Source organism: Cheilinus undulatus, linkage group 9, assembly GCF_018320785.1.
Source record: "Cheilinus undulatus linkage group 9, ASM1832078v1, whole genome shotgun sequence".
Classification (NCBI taxonomy): Eukaryota; Metazoa; Chordata; class Actinopteri; order Labriformes; family Labridae; genus Cheilinus; species Cheilinus undulatus.
This window is the reverse complement of record NC_054873.1, coordinates 6,254,674-6,279,053: the sequence shown is the minus strand read 5'-3', so window position 1 is coordinate 6,279,053 and position 24,380 is coordinate 6,254,674. Positions and strand designations below refer to the sequence as shown.

The 24,380-nt window shown below is 37.5% G+C and overlaps 1 protein-coding gene across 2 annotated transcripts in view; it reads right to left on the bottom strand.

The window, feature by feature from the left end:
• The window catches only part of LOC121515159 (plasma membrane calcium-transporting ATPase 1-like), a 41,745-nt gene extending 19,671 nt beyond the window's left edge, over positions 1–22,074 (bottom strand). Inside the window, exons 1-6 of one of the 2 annotated variants that reach the window (XM_041795787.1) lie at positions 21,879–22,074; positions 11,827–12,024; positions 9,178–9,435; positions 5,925–6,050; positions 4,603–4,791; positions 3,710–3,736 (exon numbers count right to left, since the gene is read on the bottom strand). In XM_041795787.1, the coding sequence (XP_041651721.1) occupies positions 3,710–3,736; positions 4,603–4,791; positions 5,925–6,050; positions 9,178–9,435; positions 11,827–12,024; positions 21,879–22,074 (994 nt within the window). The remainder of the gene's footprint in view (positions 1–3,709; positions 3,737–4,602; positions 4,792–5,924; positions 6,051–9,177; positions 9,436–11,826; positions 12,025–21,878) is intronic. The other variant, XM_041795788.1, reaches the window with a different exon arrangement.
• Between the last annotated feature and the right edge of the window lie 2,306 nt (positions 22,075–24,380).

Below are 24,380 nucleotides of genomic sequence, written 5' to 3'. Positions count from 1 at the left end.
CCTGGACAAGTTTATGTCTATGGTGTGCAGTGCGTACTCATTTTATAGTATTCATTATAAGCCTGATAAATTCTTTCTTTCTGCAGTACACTAGGCCAGGATTTACCAGGGTTCTGTTTTGGAGAGCTTAAGCAAAGCTAACATCACCAATGGCGAGCCATTACTACTATGTTGCAGGCTTTTAGTATAGTTATTAATGAAGATAAGTGTGCTGTCCTATGTTTTCAATGTGAATAAATATGATCTGAAGCGTCAGTTCTCCAAGTTAAGTCTGCCTTATGAAAAGAACATTATCCTTTTTATTACTGATTTAAATGTATTTCTTTTTATGGAAGTTGATGATTGAGGGTATTTTTAACAGTTTAAAAGTTTATGCTGGATTTTGCATTTCCTCTTCGCAAAACCTTTACAATAGCAGAAATTACATCAAAATCTGCCTCATGTCTCCTGTGTGTCATTTTATCCATACACAAGGTAAAGTCAGTCTGATAAGGTTACCCTGATACGTTAAGTGTAATCATATTAAGTCATTGTGAACGTTCCAGCACTTTGCATTTTGGTAGGCACAGTAGTTAGGACATGATAGGGAAGATAAACTGCTCTGACGAACACTGAGGTTATCTTACAAATCTGTATTACGTCAGGGTTACTTTAGAATACTACAGGTTTTTGTTTGCTACTACAAACTAAAATGCTAAATTATACTTTCAAGGGAGTTTATCAGGTATTTTTGTTAACAACCAAACATGGATTTTTCCCAACAGTGAAAATTACCATGATTTCACAGGAATAACAGCTTTGCACACATTAGAAGTACAGAACCCACTCTGCTCTCAGGATCTGTCTTTCACCTACAAAACAGAGGACCATACCCCCTACATAATGACAACAACTCTGCAGACAAGAACACTGGTTCTGGGGTCCAGGGCTAGGTCTGCCCATGCCATTGATCGAATAATTACTCTATCAATTTGGTGCAGTGAACACAGAATATATCTTTTGCTCATATGGGCAACACTAGACTCTGCATGTACTACATATCAGAACACTTCCTGCTAAGTGCTGCAAATTAACAGATAGATAACATGCATTTCAATATGTTGGCCAAAGTATCCATTCTTTTGCAGTTACCACCTACAATGTGCAAACTTCCCCTCAAAAACTGTTGCACATGTTTGAGTGACTTCCTTTCCACTGAGATGAGGGATGAGCCACTGAGTAAATTTTGACTAAGACTCTTATCAGTAGGGTGCAATGGATCACAATTTCAGATCAGACTGTACAATAGGCTGTAATATAAAAAACTGCACAAATTCAATGAAAGTATTTGTTCATCAAAACAAAATTCACCAACATCTCAAAATAGAAATCTCTCAATTAACAAGTAAAAGTAGGGCTGCTTGATCATTGCAAAAATCACAATTAAAATTACTGATACTTAGATGCTTTTGATTTTGATCACTTCTGTATCCGTGCAGGAATCTCTAAGAAACTAAGAAACCTGTTCTGATCTGAAATAAGAACTGTGCAACAAAATCTGCAAGTTATTTTGCAGTGTTCCAAGTTTGACTCCTCCAAACCAAAACAGTTCCACATGACTAAGGTAATATCTACTTTTTTGTTAACCAATGGCTGCCATTATCTCTTCTTTTTAGCTCTCTCACTTTTTTAAGTAATTGGATTATGTACCGTAGCTCCTTTGGGTGCTCATTTAACCCTCTGAGCCCTTTTAACCCTCGTGTCTTGCCTGGACTTTTTCACTTAAACAGCTTGTAAAACATCAACTCTGTGGTGCACAATCAAGCTGTAAATATACTTTTTAAAGACAAGCTGGGCTTTAAGAATACGTATGCTGCAGTATTGTCACTTGAGTTTTAAAAAAGTTATGGGACTGTAAAGACAGAAAAAAAGACAGAAATTAAAATTCAAATATTTGTATGTATTACACACAGTAAACATTAAGGGTTCTTTTGAACAAACTTGTTCATCATCTCTTTGGGACCAACAAGTGAAAAAAATCATTCTGTGACAAAAAGTCCTCAAAATGAACACATTTTTACAAAAAAGGTCCTTGTGCTTTTGGGATTTGAGTCCTTATTCAAAGAAATTCCTGTCTGCAGTGACACAGAGGAACACGTTGTGGCCTCTCTGTGTCTCTTTCTCTCCATTGTGAGTCACTCAGCCCCTCTCCTCCACTTTCCAAGTGTTTGTGAATGCGCTATTAGACAAAGAATGACATGGCAACAGAACAGCCTGACACTGGTTGTCACAGCCCAGTCACAATGCCTTCTGGGATACAAACAGACAATATGGTGGATAGCATTAGCCGCTAGCTGCATGAATGATAAAAAAAGGATTTTAAATGGATAAAAAGACATTCAATAGCAGAGTTACTAGAGTGGATTTAATCTTTAAACACCTCAGAAAGCCACCAAAGTTCTAGGCTTGCTGGAACACATTCTGTGAGAGGTATGAAGGCATGAATAATGTTAATAGAGTGGTACCACTGGCTTTCAGAGGACAAAAAACCAAGCAAGTGGCTATGAATTAAGGTTAAAAAGTTATCTAACTTCAAATAACACGTGCCTCTTTTTGTGGTATATGACAATGCCAATCTCAGAGGGTTAAATCAAAGGGAGAGCTGTTTTGGTGAGAGGGGAGCTTTAAAGGTGTGGTCCATTTACCAAATATGAAAAAAGTCTGTTAAAATGTGTATAACTCATCATGCGGTACACTGATCGTTTATTGTCAGTGACCTTGTTGTCATGTTCATGGGAAGCTAAAATTGTTATTGTTTGGAGTTTGGTTGGTTGAGCCAGGATGCAGAATAATATTGCTATGTTATGGTATTGTTGCCACACTCAACTAACAGTCAATACTTCATGATAAATGATACTTCAGACACTTAGAAAGGAAAAGTCAAGGCACTGTTTGACACAAAATATCCAAACCCTATATAATATCAACACTAGATTAATGTTTTTCTTTATAAAACTCTTGAAATAGTTCAAAAATAAAGCTCCTTTCACTGAGACTCTGTGCTGGGAGTACATTTATTTTCTATGATGAATATATATTTCCCATCAATGAGCAGATCACATACAGTCTGAACTGTGGGGGATGATCCATCACACCGCTACTTGCTGTTAACTGCTGGTTTTCACAGCATTTTGGTGGCAATTCTAGATGGGGCTGGGCCATTATAGCAGAAATCAAAATCACGATTAATTGGGCTTTTTACCTCGATTACGATTAATGAATGGTTATTCCATCCCCAACCTCCCACTCTGTTTGTTCTTTAAATATTTATATAATTTAAAACGAATAACTGAGAGGAACGTGCAGAGATTAACAATTTATGGTTAGTTATTGAGACAACTGAAATCAAAACACACAGCTGTCAGCTATCACATGACTACACAGCTAGTAGTTTGTTTTAAAGGGGGTGGTGCATTAGTAGAGAGGGATATTACAAGGGAAAAAATTTAAAATAATTTACATGGCAGGTTTTTGTCGGTTATAGGCTCTAAATGTCGGTTTTGATTATTTTTTGATTAATTGCCCAGCTCTAACTCTAGATGTTACCAACAGATGATTTACATCTCAGAACCACCAAAAGGAAATCAGGAGTGCGCAGTGACCAGCCAGTCCTAAACAATGAACATGACAACAGCATCCACTTACAGACACAAACTGTACTGCTGCTTACCTGTCTTGGCTTTGTCATCTTGTTTACCTGTGAAGAAAAAAATAAACAGCAATTAGTAAGTCACAAAGTTTCACAGATTCAAAACCAAGGACAAAAGCATACGATGAGGCTCCATGCATGGCACATGGAGGGTAAATCAGTGAGTGCAGTGACTTTTTCTTCATGAAAATCTACCCTACTGTCTTTACATCAGGATGTTTTTTCCAAGTTGGTTGATCCACAGTAGCCCTGAGTAAGCTTGCTTCTCACATCTTCTCTCATAGTTGCTTGTTGTGATAGTATATTGTACTATTAAGGCTCAGCAAACACCATCAGCTCATAGGTATCTACCGCTACCTCACTATTTTAATCAGGAGCTTATCACCAGTTCCTCAATGAGCTGGATTAAAGTCGCTGCTACTGTGATATCACAACATTGCATGGCAACGAGCTAACTTTAGCAAATAAAATGATGAGAGATCGCCTGTTTTCTGTTTCTGCTGTTTTCACGTTGTACTAAATGCTTTAATAATCTGTTGTTTCATGATAATGTAAGACATGTTGTATGTTAACATAGCCTTGGAAAGGCATGTAATCTGTTTCCTCTGACCAAATTCTCCCAAGTCTCACATTTTAGTCAAGTGGGCTACATGCATGTTAACTTTGGCTTAGCAAGAAAATGGCTTCAAGGTTTGAGCACCAGATTCTGTTGCCAATGCTTCAAACTGGTCTACAACAAGCACGTCAGCTTGCTCTCATTGACAGCGTCTAGAGTATCCACTTTAAAATCCAGTTGATGGAAACTTGATGGAGGCATTTCTTCAGTCTTTAATCAGCTATCTCTGCATTCTGTAATACCTCTCTGAATAATGCCCTTGGCTATGAACTGTTGTGAGAAGTAGTAAAATGCTTACTTTTCTTGTCCTTAGTCTTCTTTTTCCGCTCTTTTAATTTCTCCTTTTTCTTTTCTTTTTCCCCTTTCTCCTCGCCATCACCTTCACCTTCCTCCCCGGCACCAAGGAGAGTAAAGATGATTCCAGTCTGAGAGTTCACACCTACAGCAGTGACTAGCATCTTGCCAGATCCTTCCATGACATGGGTACCTGATAATCAGAGAGAGAAATTCTATCATTAATAAACCTTATTGTCTTATCATACCGTATCTCTCTCTATGGATAGAGGATGGGCTGTAAAGTGGGTCCTGTTAAATAATGTTAAATAATGTGTAGTGAGAATTGTCAAATATTGTCACCCTGTATTCAGCTCCCTAAAAACTCTCCCGGTGTTTTCATTCAGTGACATGGTTCCCTAAATCTTTTTCAAGCACATCTGTATGTTGACACATTTGTAATGCAGTCCGCTTGGAATTAACTGAGAACATGTCATGAGCTTTCCTTGCCAATCTTGTACGTTTCTCAAAATTTTTGGGTTGCACATGTTTTCTGCTCTGGCTGACTTCTGGTCTGATTCTGACCTAATTTTGATGAAATAGAAGCAAAACTGCCTCTCCAGGAACCAACTGAAAGAGCAACCACTGCTCAGGTACTGGCCAGAAGATAGTTTGGAGTGACTCACACCTTTGAGAAAGCTGTCAAATACAGTCTTTGAAGTAAAGTATTTAAATGCCTTACAGCCACTGTTATCCAGCTTCTGTTTGATGAGATGATTCCATTTAGTACTTTTGTATAGAACTAAAACAGGAAAAAAAATTAATTACCCATTCTTTATCTAAACAGCTTATCTCATTCAGGGTTTCTGGTGGGGCACATCCTGAACTGGTTGCCAGTAAATAACGTGGCTGGCATAGAGAAACAAATGAGCAGCCTCAGTCATACTCACACCTATGGGCAATTGAGAATCACCAAACTCCACTTAGAAACCCCCAATTGGACCGGGATTTGGATCCGAAACCTTCTTGCATTAATAACATTTCACACAGATAAAAAGGAAACTAGGCTTGGATTATAAAAGGTGCTGTTAAAAACAGTACTTTCTTGGTAACAGCCCAAGAGGTGTTTTATATCTAAAAATATACCTTATTTTTGTCAAGATCTTGTTTCTCTCTTAGTAACAAAAAGGTTAAAACAGCAGCTCCTTCTGTATTTTTAGGTGACATATACTTTTTCCTTGAAAGAAGGGTTTTACTGTTCACTGGCATCAGAAATTATGTAGTAAGAGCTGACAAGAGCAGCTGTTGTAGCTTTGAACTCGTCATGAATGGAGTATAGAGAAGCACCTGACAGCAGCATGGGATCTTTGTCGAGAATCTTCTTGACATGATCTGACTCTCCGGTCAGAGAGCTCTCATCAATCTTCAGATCATTTCCCTGAATCAGGACGCCATCAGCAGGAAGGAGGTCACCTGGAACAAAAAGGCACACAGGTACGCTGTTATAACAGCTCATCTGGTCATTATGTTATTTAATCATTACATCATCTGTTGGCCACATGACAGATATAATACAAAAGATCAAAACTTCACTGTTAGGATATTTGTTTTAGAATACAAAGTATCATTAAATAGTAATGTTTTGATTTGATCACTTTGTCTCATTATCTTTGAAGAAGTCATTAAAATTCTAGGACGATTTTGCCCAAGAAAAGGTGAGTAGATCGATGTAGAAGATTATATTTACGTGTTTCTTTCAGTGGAGGAAGCTAGAAAAAGCGGTTCAATTGCAGATACTTTAACTGGCCTTCACAGTAGTTACCTAGTAACCTGATAGTAACCTATCAATCTGACAATAAGATCATTCATATACAAACATACCCTTTACTGCAGACTTGTAACAGTTTGTGAGCCATGGGAAAAAAATCCAAACAACATTTATTTGATGCAAAATTTCAACATCTAAAAATATTTTCAAATAAATGGCATACATTTGAATACAAATGTAACTCAGATAACACCTTCAGAGGAGTATCATAAAATGAACTGTAAATTCAGGAACATAAGTCTCACATGTATATGAGGCACAGTCGTTTTGGGGGCTACTCTGGGGAAAGATGGTTTTAATTTTCATCTGACATAACAGTTTCCATTGCATTTAGTGAAGTCTAAAACTTGCAGTTTCTGTGCAGCTGTGTGGCTCTTTGTAGACCCATCTGTTTTCACTATGTGGACCTTTCCCTCCTACAGGCTGACATTACAGTAGTTTAGCTCTCAGCCAATAGTGATAGTTGTGGGGAGCCACATCCCCCAAGTCATGTTGCCCACCTCCACTCATCATCTGTTGTTGTTAAATCAGGAGCCTTTTCCATCGTATCACCACTTGACATACAAGACTTATATCCCAAACAGTATACCATTTTTTTTTAAATCTATGATTATAGCCAAAGAAAAGCTTTAAAATAAGTAGCACCAACAGCTAGGGCTAGGCAATTAATTGCAAATTAGATTAAATCACAATATGGCCTGCTGCAATTCTCAAATTGCAGACAGTGCAACCATTTTTTAACCTAAAATGTGTCAAAATACTGATCTAATACATTTTTTTTGCAGCAGATTTTTTGTTCTACACATTGTGCATACATACAAGTGCCTTTTTTCAGAATAGTTTACAAAAATCTTACTTTTCCTGTTTGAAAAAGAGAATAACATAAAAAAAATGTCACTTCTTCAGTATAGCAACCAATTTCAAATTTGCTATATGAGCCAAAATCACAACTGGATTTTTTTTTTTTTTTTTCAAATCTTTCATCCCAGTTTAATTTTTATCATATTGTGTTGGTTATAATATAGAATGATTTATTGCTTATGTTTGCTGAATAATACATAAGATGAGGAACCTAAAAATAATCACATAAGCAATCACAATATTGGGAGAAAAAAAATCGCAATTAGATTCTTTTTCTCAAATCGTTAGCCCCACCAACAGCTGAGTCCCTGTCACTATGTACCCCAGAATAGAAGCAGCAACAGGATATACACAATGACTGGGGGTGAATTTTCCATGGCATCATGGGTGGGTGATGGAGGAAACTATGTTTGTAGTAATGTTGACATGTGTCTCAGGATTCACATTAATAATAACAACAATAATGATAAACCTTCTTTACAAAGTGCTTTTCAGCTGCACAAAGACACGGTACATTAGCTAAGAAGATCAGAAACTGTCTGGATGGTTTACATCACTGACTTTACTGGAGATTGGAGGTTCAAGTCCCGGTCAGGGCACAGTGACTAACCAGTGTGGGCCCTTGGGCAAAGTGCTTAACGCACGGCCACATGTACACTGCTGTGGACAAAAGCGTCTGCTAACTGACATTGCACCGTAGAACATTACTCCTGTGGGATTTTTAGGCACTCTGAGGCCAGATGGAATATATAATCACTCCATATAATCTCCTCCCAGTTGGACGGGTCTTAAGGCGTCCACAAGGAGGCAACCAGAAGGCTTTTCATCAGATTCCAAACCACCTCAACTGGCTCCTTTCAATGCAAAGGAGCAGTGGCTCTTTACCAAGCTCCTCACCCTATCACTGAGTCGAGCCACCCTCCTGAAGAAACTCATTTCAACCGCTTGTATCCCCAATCTCATTCGTCTGGTAACTATTGAAAGCTGATGACTACAGGCGAGGGTTGCCCTAAAGATTAACTGGTAAATTGAATGTTTTGCTTCCTTGTTCAACTCCATCTTCATTATAAAGATCTGGTACTGCAACTGCTACCAACCTGTCTGTGAAATTCAACCTCCATTTTACCACCTGAACAAGACCCTATGGTGTTCATTCATTTAGGCCACAACTACCCATCCAACCAGAGAGGGTAAAATTTGTTCTGCTGTTTTTAGGCAGAGAATCCAAGCTTTGGACTCGGAGGTGCTGACCCTCATACAAGTTTAGTTTAGTTTAGTTTATTCAATCATAACACAACACCAAACATTTTGCACAGTATAGACATTTCAAACAAAATCAATAGTCATGTGTTGAATAATGAATGAAAAGGCATAGGCAGAAGCATACTGCTTATAAAAGCCTATCCTACATTTTTAACTTTTTAAGCTACTAACCTCCAGCAATGCAAAGAAACAACAACAGATAATCAAGCTACTTTGTACTCAGCTGCAAAGCAATTGCCATGTTTAATAACTAATTAGATCATGAATATTGGTTTCCCTGGAAGAATGTTAGGGTTATGTTGATGAATTCTGGATGCCATAATTCTCTAACTCTTTGACAACCTAAAACTTAACCCTGCAAATCATTAAAAAGAAAATCACAGTTGAAATGTAACTGGAGTATGATTTCCAAAGTTTGATTATTTGAACTTAGGGTTTCTGCACTATTGGAAACAACTTAGCATGATTTGAATATGTTCAAGACAAAATCTGTGGGTAATAGTTTTAGATTTTTTAGGACAAAGAAAATGATCCTGTATCTAACAGTGTTTGATGACATCTTTAAGTACCTGACAGTAATTTATACTAAAAGTCTTTGGAAATATAATAAGCCCTTTGATTATTAGGTACATGTTCTTGGTCACTTACCATATTTGACCTGTGCGATGTCCCCAACGACGATCTCTGACACTTTGATCTGGATCACTTGCCCCCCTCTGACCACAGTGAACTTCTGCTCCTGCTCGATGCGGCTCTGAAGGCCACGGAACTGCTTCTCTTTACTCCAATCATTAAAGGCCGTCACTAGGACCACACATATCACTGAGAGCAGGATGGCTGCACCCTCGATCCATCCTGCCTCTGCCTCTCCATCCTCCTCCACACCCCCTGCAGCACTGCCACAATCTGAATGAGGATGACACAGACTGGATGTTAAGCTTTTAAATCATGTAACCTCAGTCAAATTGTCCCGCTTCTTTATGCACTCAACATTTAAGCAAGACAGGAGGAGAGCTCTGGCTGTCTAGTATAGGATGATCAAAGTTTCAAGGACACAAACATTTTCTTTCAAGAAAAAGTTCAAATACATCCTTTTGTTTTACTGCAACAATAACCATTATGGATTGTTGTTTTTTGATAACAGCCGGAGTCATAGAGGAAAAAGCAGCTTGAATGTAGGTTGTAATTTCAAAAAGCAAGTTTGTTCTTTTGTCACAGACACACTTTTTAAAGTCAGTTCATTGTAGACATATTTGGTACAGTTTCTTGTATAGGCTAAATATTTTGGTCTTTTTCTGACTGTTACTCCATTCAGAATGGAAAAAGGAGCATCACAGACAAAAACTCTGATATTAAGGATTCAAACCCCTCTTCAGAATGCTCCTCCAAAACAGAGTAAGAAACTGCCTGGCTCTTGTGAAGTGTCCTTTCTACAAGGCTATATGAGTAATGGCTCTTTGAGTCATGCAAGTGAGTCAGAGAAAAATACAGAGTGCATTCTCTCTTCATATTGCCCTGGGAAGAAAATTTTTGACACAAAAAAGTTGTGCTTTGGCCAAAAAATATAACATAAAGTTGTCCCACTATTGCTATGGCCACAATTCTATCCCTTTTCTGACAGCAAAACCGAAAAAAGCAAAAAGACCCTTTGATAACATGATATCTCTGCGAAACGACTCCTCCCAATAGAGCTCAACAGCGCCTACCCCCCTTTACTGCTCTGGTTTTGGGAGTAAAATTTGCCATTCAAATCCTCCATGGACATTTTGCAGAATTTGCTATTAATGCATGAACTGAGCTAACCAGCTCTGTGAATACTCAGGGCTAGTAAATATTTGATTCAGCACAAAAATGGCTGTAAAACTGAGAAAAGGTACAAGGCAGTGTACAAGAAACTGCGTACCCCACAATCTAATGTGCTTCATTTTGTTCATCGTTCAGGGTAGTTTTTAAAGCTTCAAAATGTTATATACATACCTTTAATCAACACCTTCCTTTATTGTAATGTTTACATTTGAAATGATTATGATTATTATGTTATTACACATCGTAGTTTTAGTACATTTTGATACATGCAACAGGGTGTATTGCCATAATCAACAGTTGACAGTCTCTGTTTGCAGATGCAGTAGACATTTTCACAATTACTGGAGACCCCACCAATCAGAGAGGTCACTGTGACACCTTAGAATTGTAGGTATTGTAGTAGTTTTCGCCATGATTGTGAATAATCTCTGGTTTTCTTAAAAAGAGGCTGATATCTTCTACGGGAGCATATACCATCGTTCCACACTCATGTAGCTCGTGGTAAGTCTAACTTGGATCCTTTTGCTCTCAAACAAATACATTCCTCATCCCCCTGCAGCAGACATGGGATTATACAATTTAAAATTGTTCACCATTTCCGCTTTAAAAAAGCCACATTGTCCTGAATTTTCCCAAATCTCGATCCAACCTGTGATAAATGTAAATCAGCTCCTGCAAATGTAATTCATATGTGTTGGCTATGCCCCTCTCTATATACTTGTTGAAATGCTATTTTTGAATCCTTGAGTGAGGCCTACAATATTGAAGTTGTACCAAATCCTTTGATAGCAATTTTTAGTGTAAAACCAGAAAAGGCTACTTGATCAGGAGGTTTTCACAACGTTGTTGCCTCCACATGTTTGCTAGCTTGTCGTCTTATACTGTTTCACTGGAAGGATTCAAAGCCTCCTTCCAATGCTAGATGGATGAAGGATGTCATGTTCCACCAAGAACTTGAAAAGATTACATGTACCATAAGGGTGAAAAAGGCAGAGTTTGGAAGAATTTGGTTTCTGTTAATATCTTATTTTACAACTGTTACTGGGATAAAGAACTGGAATGACTCAGCTCTGATGATTTTATGTTTATTTATCTTTTTAAAATTTCCTTTGTGAACAACAGTAGCCTTTTGGGGTGAGAGAGAGGGATGGGATTGGGTGGTGGGATAGTTTGGGAGGAAAAATGGGGAAACACTTGGACTTCAAGAGGGGGTTTGTTAGTTTGTTTTGTAATTTGTATCTATCTATTTTTTGCACTATACTGTGATATGCAGTGATATTCCTTTGTGTTTAAATTGAAAACTCAATAAAAAGATGTTTAACTTGGATCCTTCTGGCTAGTAGTCAAGTGGAGAAAATGAATGGCAATTTTACTTCTATGAGCCCAAAAGTGAGATGTCTTGTTACAGATCAGTTCATGAAACGTGTCAGAAGGTGAACAGTTTGTAATTTCAATGAATGGAGTAACTCTTTAGAATAAAGTTGAACTTACTTTGTCTCTCAGCATCTGGTGGTCTGTAAAAAGAAAGGCCTAGGGAAATAACGGCTGCCACCTCCAGGATGATCAGTGTGACATCCTGGAGGGCTTCCCAGACTAACTGCACAAAGGTTTTTGGCTTTTTGGGAGGGATGAGGTTTTGTCCGAACTCCTGTTTCCTTCGGTCGATGTCCTCTGACTTTCCATCTAAACCTGTTGGAGGAGACAAAAAGACTGCGTTATAAATATGTTCTCCAGTGATTTCTCTGACTTTAAGTTTAAACAACCAAGATAATGCATGATCTTAACCTCTTTACATTTTTACCTTTGAAACATAGACCATGATTTACTAAAGTCCCTTTATAAAAATCAGGAATTTGTCTCTAAACACACTTATCTATTGGAGTAAAGCTGCTGTAGCATGTAAAAAGATGGAGAACCATGTTTGGCTGAATTATGGATTTAGATCTTTAGATAGTATTTCAACGCTTTCAGGTCTACTTTCTTAACTGTATGTTGTTTTGCTGACTTTGCCTACATTCTAGGATCAGAAATTACCCAGCAGCTAAGTGTCAGGATTTTTGGTCAGTGCCAGGTGACTTTGCTCAACCTATCAGTCACAGTGGCAGGCAGGTAAACAACAGCAGTGTAATGGAGTGAATTGCGACAGGAAACAATATGAATCCAATCCCAGATTTCTGCCTGCCTTACTCTGACAGAGTCAGACAGCAAAACCCATTGATCACAGTGCACCACCTCCTCTTCATGTCAGGCTGCAGGCTATGTGCTGGAATAGTTTCTCTGGGTGTCACTTGAGCCCAGCAGAGCAGGAGCCAGCATCTCAACCTTCTGGGATTTGTTTTATCCAATGGCAGCAACCAAACGCTGGCTGTGACTCATTTTCATTGCAGCTCCACAATGTGTTACTCTGAAAAAGCTCCAGGTATCTGATGATTCTGTTTTCAATGAATTTGCCGCACTAAGGAAGTCCCCACTTCTCATATTGATAGAAAGCCTTTGGTATGAAAGAGCAATATCAGAAAAAAGGATGTTTTCAGCTGTAACTTAGCAAAATCCTTTTGCTTCCTGGACCTGGAATAACTTACGCAGCTTTTTGTACATTATGTTTGTTGTACAATATACTTATACAATACAACAAGAGTTCTGAACAAAATTAAAATCACGTTTTCAGCACAAATCCATACACCAGTGATGGCTCCCCTGAAACAGACTCAGATTATTTAAAATAAATATAAATATCCTGCTTCTTGCTCAAGGTTTAGGATATGAATTATATAGAAATGATAAAAGGTTTAGGCGCAACTACATCAATGTTGGAGGGCATGGTTGGATTGAAGACTCTAAGCACACTCAAAATATTAAAGTTAAACAGGTTTTGGGTCAGTATTTCAACTAATAGTTTAAATAAATAACATATTCCTTGAATAATCTTTGATTATTTCTCTTTTAATCTTTGATTAGAACGCCCTGTCTGCGGCCCTGAGAGGGGCTCCAGCATTAAATACTTTTAAAAGCGGGTTGAAAACTTTACTTTTTGCCTCAGTTTATGGTTAGATAGCAAGGCCTGGTTTCAGTGTGTTGGTTCGTGTGCATGTTGTGTGCTCTAATCTGTGTGGATAATTTTGGTGTACATGTTGAGTTTTTACTCCTACTCAGAATTTGTATATCGTGCTCTCAATTTGCAATTCAATGATTGTCACGATCGCTTGTTGTTGCTTTGACTGTGCACCACATTGTTTTGCCCTGTGTATAAAATGTGCTGTATAAATAATATTTGATTTGATTTAAACATCATTACAAAATGTTTCCAATTAAAATAAAATGTCTGATTAAAAAATAATTGTGGCTAGTAGCTTTTAAAATCCCCCAGCCAGCAGTAGCAGGTAAACAAAAGAAATGAATTCCAACCCATCTTCACTGAACGTTTTCCCTCCTGAATCAGATTCTGGCACTGATGGCTTAAACATGCAGAGCTGGGCACACAACTCTCACAAACCAGGTGTAGCATGTTTTTAGAAGTTGAGTGAGGCTTATCTTTCCTGCACTTGCAGGCTTGGTTTGGTGCATTTAACAGAACTGAAGTTAGCTCGGGTTATTCAGTGATGTTGTACATACAAGCAGTTCTATGGAAGAGCCACTCTAGCTGCCCACTAGCATTTGATGCTAAGACCTGGGTTAGAGCACAAGGCTTCTATGTTTGTAGTTAGTAACTAAAATCCAACTGGCCACTTTGGCAGCTGGAATTTCTTAGTGTCTCAACCTGTGTTTAACTATAACTGTGCTCAGCTGTTAGCACTAGTACTGGTAAATTAGACGCTTATTACAGTGAGGCATACATGGGACAATTTTTCCCCAGTGACTGCCAAGACTGCCATGGCTCAGCATCTCTGCTCATCTTGGCATATGGACGCAACGGCTTTCATGCCGTATTCACAGTGACAAAAAAGCTACATACACACCCACACACACCCTGACACTAACATGTAAACAGTTTAGATGTGAGGCATCCATCTGCAGAGGAGAAAGAGGTTAAATATACCGGAGGAAAAACACAGACGCATACTTTATCCTCCTGCTTTAAATCACCTCTCTGACCATGGTGGATAAGGGTGTATGTAAATATACACTACCGTTCCTGCTCTCTCCTTAGTAGACTGCAGGATCTTAAAATGTTATTCCCTTTGTGCTTCTTTCACGAACGGGCACCTTAATGACAAAATCAAAACTTATGAGCTCATAAACAAAACATTATGACATGAACTGATGCGTTTCATATTGCCAAACTTATAGATTTACTGTGTTCAGCTAATTAACAGATGTGGCGGTAAAAACCCTAGAACTATAATCACTGTTCATTAAAGCAGAGAGAAAATGAGGCAGAGAAGGGTCTTATGACAATTCAGCTGATGAGAGAGAAGCAGTGGACTTCTCTGTTTCTATGATTTGATTTTAGCGTTCAGATGTTTAAATATTTTCAAAATGTGACCTTAATGTAGCACATCCAACTAATCTATTTCTTTAATAATTAATCCAAAATCTGAAATTGATTATTAACATGAAATCAAATTCCATAATTTAGCCTTGGCTGTCAAATATGGTGCTTTAAAGAAAGAAATTGGCCAGAAATTGTTATCTGCACATTGGCTCAGGAGAAAATTGCATCATCTAAAATCATTGATTCCCAACCTGGAGTCCAGTTCCTCCAAAGATCTTAGGCGGGGCGCAAGGCTTTGTCTATGGAAGCGTATAGTGCCCAAAATTAAAAAAAAAAAAAGTCTATTTTGAAAATATAAAGGAAATAACAGAAATGCTTTTTCATTTTCAAAATATGTGTGCATTTTTGACTCATAAATAAAGTTAAATTTAAGTGTTTCAATTTTCATTTCAATTGTCATCTTCAAGCATGCAATTTTCCAAACATATTCAATTGAAAAAGAAAAGGATGTTTCTTTGTAATTTTCAGAAAAGGATCCACTAAATAGCTTTTAGACTCATAAATTAATTAAAAGTTATAGAAAGAAATTTAAATCACTTATGCAGTGCATTGTTAGAAAATTGAAAAGTAATGTCTTTTTCTTTTTCATTTGAATAATGTTGAACATTGAGTAAAGTGAAGATGAACATTAAAATGAAAATTGAATAACTGAATATTAATTTTACTTATGAGCCAAAAAATGCACACACAGTTTGAAAGTAAAAAAACACTTTTGCTTTGGCCTTTTAATTTCCAAATTAGAGTTTTCATTTAAATAACGAGAGCTAAATAATAGCGCACTTTCCAGAATATTCAAATATCTAATGTCTTTTCTATTTCATTTTAATGTCAAAAAATTTGCAAATTGAATATGAAAATAAATTGACAAATGAGATAACTGAAAATACTTTTCATTTTGAGTAAAAAAATGCACACACATTATGAAAACGTTTAGGCATTTCTAATAATTGATTTACTATTTGAGTAATGAGAGCTATTTAGCCGATCCCTTTCTGAAAATGAAAAAGAAAACCTCCTTCATTTTAACCCTCTGATGCATGAATTATGAAAGCCTTGGTCAAGATTTTTTTCTGAAGTATTTTGATTCTTCTCAGGACATGAAAAAAAGGGTTCACTTTTTTTTTTTTTTCAAAAATATTATTTTTTTAAATTACACACATGTCCAATCCAGTGGACATCATGCGCCTGAGCACTCAACATAAAACAGAGAGAACTTAATGTAGAAAGGCATTAATTTGTGTTTTATGTTAATATACAAACACCTATTTCCTTTTATGCTTTGAAAAACATTTCAACAAATTTTTGTAAAATTTAAGACTGTATAGCAATGTTTAGACCTTAATAAGAAAACCAATTACACCATAGCAGTGGATCTTACACCTCAATGTGTCAAACCATCTCCAACAAAAGCAACATCTCCACAGTTCTAGAAGGATGCAGGACTGATATTATCATGCCCTTATGTTGTTTTTGGCAACAAGAACAGACATTTCAGTTTCTGCATCCTGACCTTGCCCTCTTGACTATGGTCATCCTCACTTTCTGCATCCTGACCATCTGCATCTCCATAATCCTAAGCTCCTATTTCTGTTGTTCTTTGGCAGCCACTCATCATCACTGTTGTCACTACACTCATTATCACTGGACTTATTATCACTGGAGTTGGACAAAATTTCCTGGACCATTCTGTAGGCATCCCGAGTCTTTGCTGCATTTGAAGTCTATAAAATATGACAAAATAATTACTATAGTAACACAAGCTACAGCTAATCTGCACAAAAGTGTAAATTTTAAACGAATGGCTTATAAATATAACAACTGTACACTGACTTATAACCAAAACAGTCACAAGAAACAGTGAAGCAATTACATGACTTGTGTTTAAAATATACTGTGTGATGCATGATGTCCACTTCATTGGACACATAGTTATTTGTAATTTTCTACATTTTTAAAATAAAAATTTCGTATTCCAAATAATTAATATTCTTCCCCAAATGTTACTGTATATCATCATATTTTTTTCACTTCTGGGGTTCTTCTGGTATAGAAGGATTGGCATGATATACCAGCAGTGGTCAGCAAGGGTGGCTGTCTGGTGGCCATATTGGATTCAGAGGAAATTTACTTGTAGTTACACTGACTGACCACTGAATAGACCTCAATGGAGTAGAGCAGTGATGAACACTCTAGAGGCTGATATGCAGTTCCACCATAGAAACCATTGCATTTAAGAGAAAATGACTTTTTAAGAGCTGTCCACTGCAGTGACCACTATGCACCAGAGGGTTAGTTTTGAGCACTATACGCGTCCATATTTGTCTGCTCTAAGGCTGCCAAAAATAGATTTGCAAATATTGACTAAAACCATGATAAAGCAGTTCTTAAGTAGTTTTTACAAAGGCCTTTTGATAAGAAAAGCATGAATAGGCCTTTTTTAGGGTTTCATCAGTTTAACAGTTAAATTCTATGTTGATTTTTGATAGCAGTGTGTCAGTTTTTCTTCTCTCTTGGGTCCTGGGGGGGGGCGTTCTCCACTTTTGTTAGGTACATATAGGGGGGCTCCTAGGAAAAATGGTTGGGAAACAAAATCCAAAATCGATGTGGGCTTTACTATCCCAACTGTGATATTTTTGTTCATTAGCTCTAATATTTATCATTTGTCAGTCATCCCATATGAGCAAATGTTTATATTAAAAAAACATCTGAATTAAACTTTTTGAACAAATCAAATTGTCAAGTACTGGTAAATTATTCTTGTAAATAAACGTTTTGTACTCGTCGGCCCTTTAAACTGGCTACCACTGCAAGTATAATTCTGACTTGTGGGATATGCTGGGGTATATCACCATGTCCTTTGAAAGCATGTTATGACAACAGAGGGACAAACACTGTTAAAGAGATATTGCCAGCGTCTAAGCTCATGGCTAGTTCACTCCCATTATTCTTATTGCCAGCAGCCTCTCTGCACACAGCATGCAGGGATGCCAAGGTAAAAGAGAAACAGAAAACATAGTTGTGTGCATAAGGGGCAGGCAAGTGAGTTCAATATCAGGTTTTCTCTAAGACATATTCATCGTGTTAGTAGTGCTAACATTGTTAATGTTAGCATAGATGCAGTTCTTAAGTACAGCTACTTGGTATCCGAATGTCCAAAATGCTTTGTTAACAGGGCTGAATAATGAAACGCAACCACCTGCAACTGCCCTACAATAGCTTTGCTCCATAGCTGTCAGTGCCATTCTCTCAGTAAGGCTTACAAAACATTATGAATGCAGACTAGTGTGGTATTAGTCAGGCTGCATCAATCTTCTTTTAAATGAGGTGTTGACTCCACTTATTTGAAATTATTACATATTTAAAGGGAAAAGGTTTCCAATGCATGATGCTTGTGTCTATCTGCAGTATATATGTACAGTCTTACGTGGGAGCAGGGAGCAGACTGGTTCTCTCTGTGGAGCAGAACAACATGTCAGAACTTGCTCAGATCCCTTTGGACACACTGCAGCTGCTACCTGGCTGCAGCTGACTCGGTCACTTTGAACAGAACCAGGCACTCTTCCTCATCATGCCAGAAAATCATCTTCATTCTTGTAAATGTAACTCAGTAGGCAGAGCTCAGTGCTGTGTGCTCTTGGGTGACAGGGGTTATACTCTAAGTTAATGGATCCCCCCAGCTGTCACCACCAAGACACACAGAGAAGAAAAGCACTGTGATGGATTTTCCACCGATTTCAAGCTGCTGCTGACATTTTACCTCGCTCTGTCAGCAGGAGTTGAAATGCTTAAGGTGTTTACTGAGCGTGTGCAAGAGAGACAGACAGGATGAATTAATGATGAGGCGAAAAATGTCAAAGGGCAGACACATTGGAAACACTAAGTCCATAAATGCAGAGGCCGCAGCGTCTACCATTTACAGGTCAGCATGACATACACATCATTCACTGTCTGAAGGTCAGTTTAGGACATATCAAGGCAGAACTTCCCAGTCAGTAGAAAGTTTAGCAAAATCTTGATTTAAGCTATTACCAAAAGGAATGGCAAAAAAGCAAGACCTAAATAGAGTTACATCTGACCACAAACAACACAACAAAGAGCAAATAAATACAGATTAATCCCGAATACATTGTCTGTATGTCTCCTCAGTTTACTGGTAGTTGAGTTGGAATGAAATCAACGTCAGTGATAAAATAAAAAAAAATACACGCTGCTTTTAATGTGGGTTTGTGATGACTAGATAATTCCCACTACTTTATGGGATTACTATCATTCCCAGTACCAATCAAATGACAGAGTTATCCAATTCTCAACGCATCCCTGGTACAAGATACCCTGTGACTGGGTTACACTACTGATGAAAGTTCCCTCTCTGCTCAGAATTACACAACAAACACAAAGATGTAAATGGCTTCCATCAAAGAAAGTCTAATGTGAAATAGGGCTAAATGATTTGTGAAAATAATCAAATTGCCCCCCCCCCCAGTATTGCATTTTGATATGCAATTATTTTTAGGTTTAAAGTGTTGTTCAACAAACAAAAGCAATGAATCATTCTTCATCGTAACATGCACAGTAGGGCTGGGAAACTACTCGCAAGTTAGATTAAATAGCAATATGGCCAGCTGCAATTTTCAAATCGCAGAAGTTGCAATATTTCTTTTACTTGAAATGTTTCAAAATACCAGTTAAATAAATCTATTTTTTTTTGCAGCGGCAGAGATTTTATGCACATAATGCAAACATTCAAGTGTAAATTTACAAAAATCCTCCTTTTTGTGTTTTTTATGTATGTTTTTTTCATCAAAGAGGGACATAAAAATGATAATGCCCTTAAACAAAGCAAATGGAATCACAATTGCAATAAGAGCCAGAATAGTTAGCTCATTCTATCTAAAACTGATGAAGCCTAGCGTTACTTCACGAAAGTCATACCCCAGTTGCGATCAGCTGGTAGCCAGCCTCACCTCCCCCACCCCAGATGCCTCCTTTAAAAATAAAAGCTTGTTACACCCCCATATTCAGATTCATGCTACTATAGATTAATTGCTTCGGAAATAATTTCATTGTTTTCAATACACATGGTCTTATTTATGGAATTATTTATTGCTGATATCAATACTATATTGAAGGGGATGATCATTTCTTTGTTATTCTTAATTTTAATAAGAAAAACATATACAGGAAGAAGGAAATTTGGATTATATCCCAACAAGAAACTAGAATGGTTTCATAATGTGTAGAGCATAAAATCTGCTGCAAAAAAAGGTGTCAAACTGGTATTTTCCCACATTTCAGGTTAAAGAAATACTGCACTGTCTGCGATTTGAAAATTGCAGCAGGCAATTTTGCGACTCAATCTAATTTGCAATTAATTGCCCCGCCCTACGGTGAAACTTCATATCACTTAACATCTCTTGAAGAATCTCTACAAAATGAGGACAGATCTTCTTGTCCAAATTTTTGTGAACTTGGAATACATTAATCAAAAACTGGAACATGCTGTCTTTGTCTGATATTGGCCAGCAGTTCAAATGAACCCTGCATGAAAAGACAAATTCTCCTCACTGGATAGATATTTTTATCTCTTATATGTTTACTGACTAAAAACAGACTGGATATCTGCATTATGAGAAAAAAATTGAACTATAAACTCTCCAAGAGGCAGCCACATTTCAATTAATATTACACTCTGGATAATGTGATGTTATCTGGACACACTGCTTTTCAGCCAGTGCTCTTTCTATGCATAGGCCCCCCATGTTAATGAAATCTTACGAATCTGATCACACTCTTGGAGAAAAGAATGATAATGAGGAAATTACTCTCAGGGTAAATCAAAGTGAATATAATGATGGAGGCAAAGAGATGAGAGTGGAGTTAATATGATAGTGTCTATGTCTGTTAATATGCTAGTCCATGGTAGTCATCTGTGACAACCTACAGAGAGGACCTACCTGGTGAGTCCCGACTGGTACAGCTCTAAGCACAGCTGTTTAACCTGGTCTGACCTACATCATATCCCAGTGTCTCAGTGATATCTTCAATGCCTTTTCTCTTCAAATAAGCACAGAGCCCGATTCCCCTTCTATAGTCTTTAGAAATAGGAAATCATGATGACATACCACAAACAAGATCTATGCCTTAATCATGGGGACACTCACATTATGAAACACATGGTTAAGAATGTAGATAGGCTACAGAGATATAAAAACTGACAGACCAAACTGTGTGGGGTTATAATGAATAGCCTATTGGAGACATGAACTGGGACATAGTTTATTGCCTGTACATAAACTATATCTCTGCATGGTGTGAGTCATGTCATCCCACTGCAGGCATTTATTTCATGAGTCTCTCTCTCTCGCTGTATGGCATGATTCACACATGAAGGGTTTATATTAAAACTACATGTAACCTGGCTCATGTCTCCAGTATTCAAATATAGCTTACACCATTTGGTCAATCAGTCTTTAAAGCTCTGTATCTACATGCTTAACAGCATGCTTCATAACATGAGACTTGGTTAAAAAGAAAAAAAACACATGGAATAAATGTCATAATTAAGGTACAGACCGTGTTCGTGGTATAGACGCTATCACATTAGCTCCACTCTTGTCTCTTTACCCCCATCATTATATTCACTTTGATTTACACTGAGAGTAATATCCTCATTATTATACTTTTCATTAACAGTGCAATCAGATTCATTTTATTTAGATTTTATTAGCATGGGTGACCTATTCATAGAAAGAGTACTGGCTGAAGAGCAGAGTGTCCAGATGACATCACATCCCCAGAGTGTAATATTGACCAGAATTTGGCCGCCTCTTAGAGAGTTCATAAGCTTGATTTTTCTCATAATGCAGATATCTAGTGTGTTTTTGTTCAGTAAACATATAAGAGATAAAAATATCTATCCAATGGGGTGAACTTGAGGCATAGGAGCCCCCAAATAAAAACTGCCTATTGCTCTAGAAAGACAGTAGAAAAACCCTGCAGACACAAACTAAACAACAGTAGTGATGGGGGAGATTTTTTTGCCATGATTTACCTTCAACAGGCGAAGTCCTCAATCTGGCACAAAGTCCTTGAACATCTCCATAACATTCATGAATTTTGGATACAGCCTCTGGTCCTCGTAGCTCCATGAGTGAGCGCAGCTCCTGTAGTGAGCAGCTGAACTCTGCCTCATGGTTGGCCTCGCCACGTCGGCCATGTTTGGACCCACGAAATGAGTTGCTGGCCATGTCTCCTTCCACAGGGGCTCGAAGGAGGCCTTCCAGATAAACACAAACTCAGTGGTCGGCCTGAGATGCTGCTCTGGCCTGACGGGGACTCTCTGACTGTCGGGTGACAAAAAATCCAGTTATTTCAGAGGTCTTTTTAAAAAGAAGCAACTAAATATATGGATATGTGAACATTTAGCACACAATGCAAAGTTTTGTGCTAAATGTTGTATTTTGGGCACAGGATAGAAAGGTTATGTCCTAAGCAGTATTTTCACTCTGTGTTTTAATGCAGTTGATACATGAGAGAGGTTTTACAAACTGGTATTTTTAGGAATAAATATATTTAATTTGACCTTAATTCAAACTTTTCTGCGAAAGTATTATGTTAATATAGTAGTGAGGGCAGCTTCTCGTCTGCCATGTATTCTTTACATGACTGATGCTCTGAAACAGTCAGACCATCATAAAGATACAGTGTTATAACAAACTGATTATTTCTGGTGAAATTATCTGCTGGAACTTTGATCATAAGTAGTGCATTTTTCATGATATTAATAAAAAACATAAAGAGTATGCGCAAATAACAAAATTCTGACAAAACATTTTTGAAATACAAAATTAAGGGGTACTGAAAGTTGTGAATCATCATGTTCCCCTGTTAAGCACAACATTAGAACTATTAAAAAATCAGGGTTTAAAACTCATTTGGGAAAGAAACTAAGTTTCAGAAATACTAATTATTCATTTCTTAAATCAGCATTACATGTTACTGTTCCAAATGCAGAATCATGGGTTTGCACATTAAAATGAGGAAAGAAAAAACTACACAACAAAAGTTGCTCAAATAATGCTTTCATCCTGCACAGCAGGACTAATTTCGTCAACTAAAACTATGACTAAGACTACTCGTCGACAGCCTTTTTTTCCATGACAAAAACTAGACTAAGACTAACAAAAACAGATCTGTGATGACTAAAACTGACAAAAGTTTTTGTCAAGATGACTGAAACTAGATTAAAATGTAATTAAGTTTTCATATGACATTCAAAATCTTTCTCCACTGTGGGTAAATCTGTCCAAATGCAATGTATCTATAGATATTCTATCTCTCAGCTGTAGAAAGCAGGGACCCCAGGTTTGGTAGGGGGCAGAGAACACACTACCATGATTTGTTACCAAATTTAAGCAAGAAAATAAATGCTTGGAGTAAAAGTAAAGACTAAAATGTGAGGACTTTTTACGGACTAAAACTAGACTAAAACTAAAAAGAATAGAACTTACGGTACTCAAATGTGACTAAAACTAAACTGCATTTCATTTAAAGACTAAAACTAAAACTAAAATTAAAAATAGCTGCCAAAATTAACACTGCTGCACAGCAGGACTACATTAAAGCACCTCTTGCTTGTTCTTCACATCATCATTAACAAAAAGCCAAATGAAAACACAACACCTAGACAACAGGCAAACAGAGAAGAGAGGGACTCAGGACCTGAGCGACCCGTTCTTATCACCATCCAGCAGACTGCTCTGACCACTAACCCCTGCTTATAAAATAATCAGTGTAACTGTTGATTGTCTTATAAAAGATAAAACTGATATGTGTGGATCAGAGTGTTGTAGCTGCTGGTGTGTGAACTAAAAGCATTTATATTTGTTCTTCACAGGTTGTGACCTCTGTGCTTTCAGCTGTAATCTGTGTCAATCAGTCAGTCGAGGCTTAATCTGAGCAAGAGAGAAGCAGTCTGTTTAAGGCTGAAGAAGAAAGAAAGAGCTCCTGAGGGTTGCGTACATTACCCAGAAGTCATGACACATTAGTGGATAAAGCCTTTAGCTGAATGTTAAGAGCTAGAGCTTTTTGAATGTTTCAAACTAACAGGGGAAAAACAAGAAATTCCATTTACATCCATAAAACTCAGTAGGCTTTAAACCTTCATAAGAGAAGTTTCAATGAGATTATTTTGGTTTTGTTGGTAAAAAAAATCAACAAAATTTACAGCTGAACGAATCATTAGCAGTATATAAAATTAGTTAAAATACAATCAGGATATAAAAAGTCTGGTTTTAGACAAACCCTTTTCATTCCTGTTTAAACATTTTGTTACTGAATAACTGCAGCACTGAGGACAAGAAAGGCTTTACTTACAGAAACTTCCCCCATCGCCTCCTGTTAGCAGCAGCAGGTATTAGTGGCAGGCTGATTACTCTGAGCAGATTCACGCTCCCAGGTCCAGAAACAGCCCATAACCCAACCAAAGCTCCTCAGCCAGCAGTCTGCAAACCTGCTCCAAGACCACAAGTTTCTTCCCAAAAACTGTCCAATA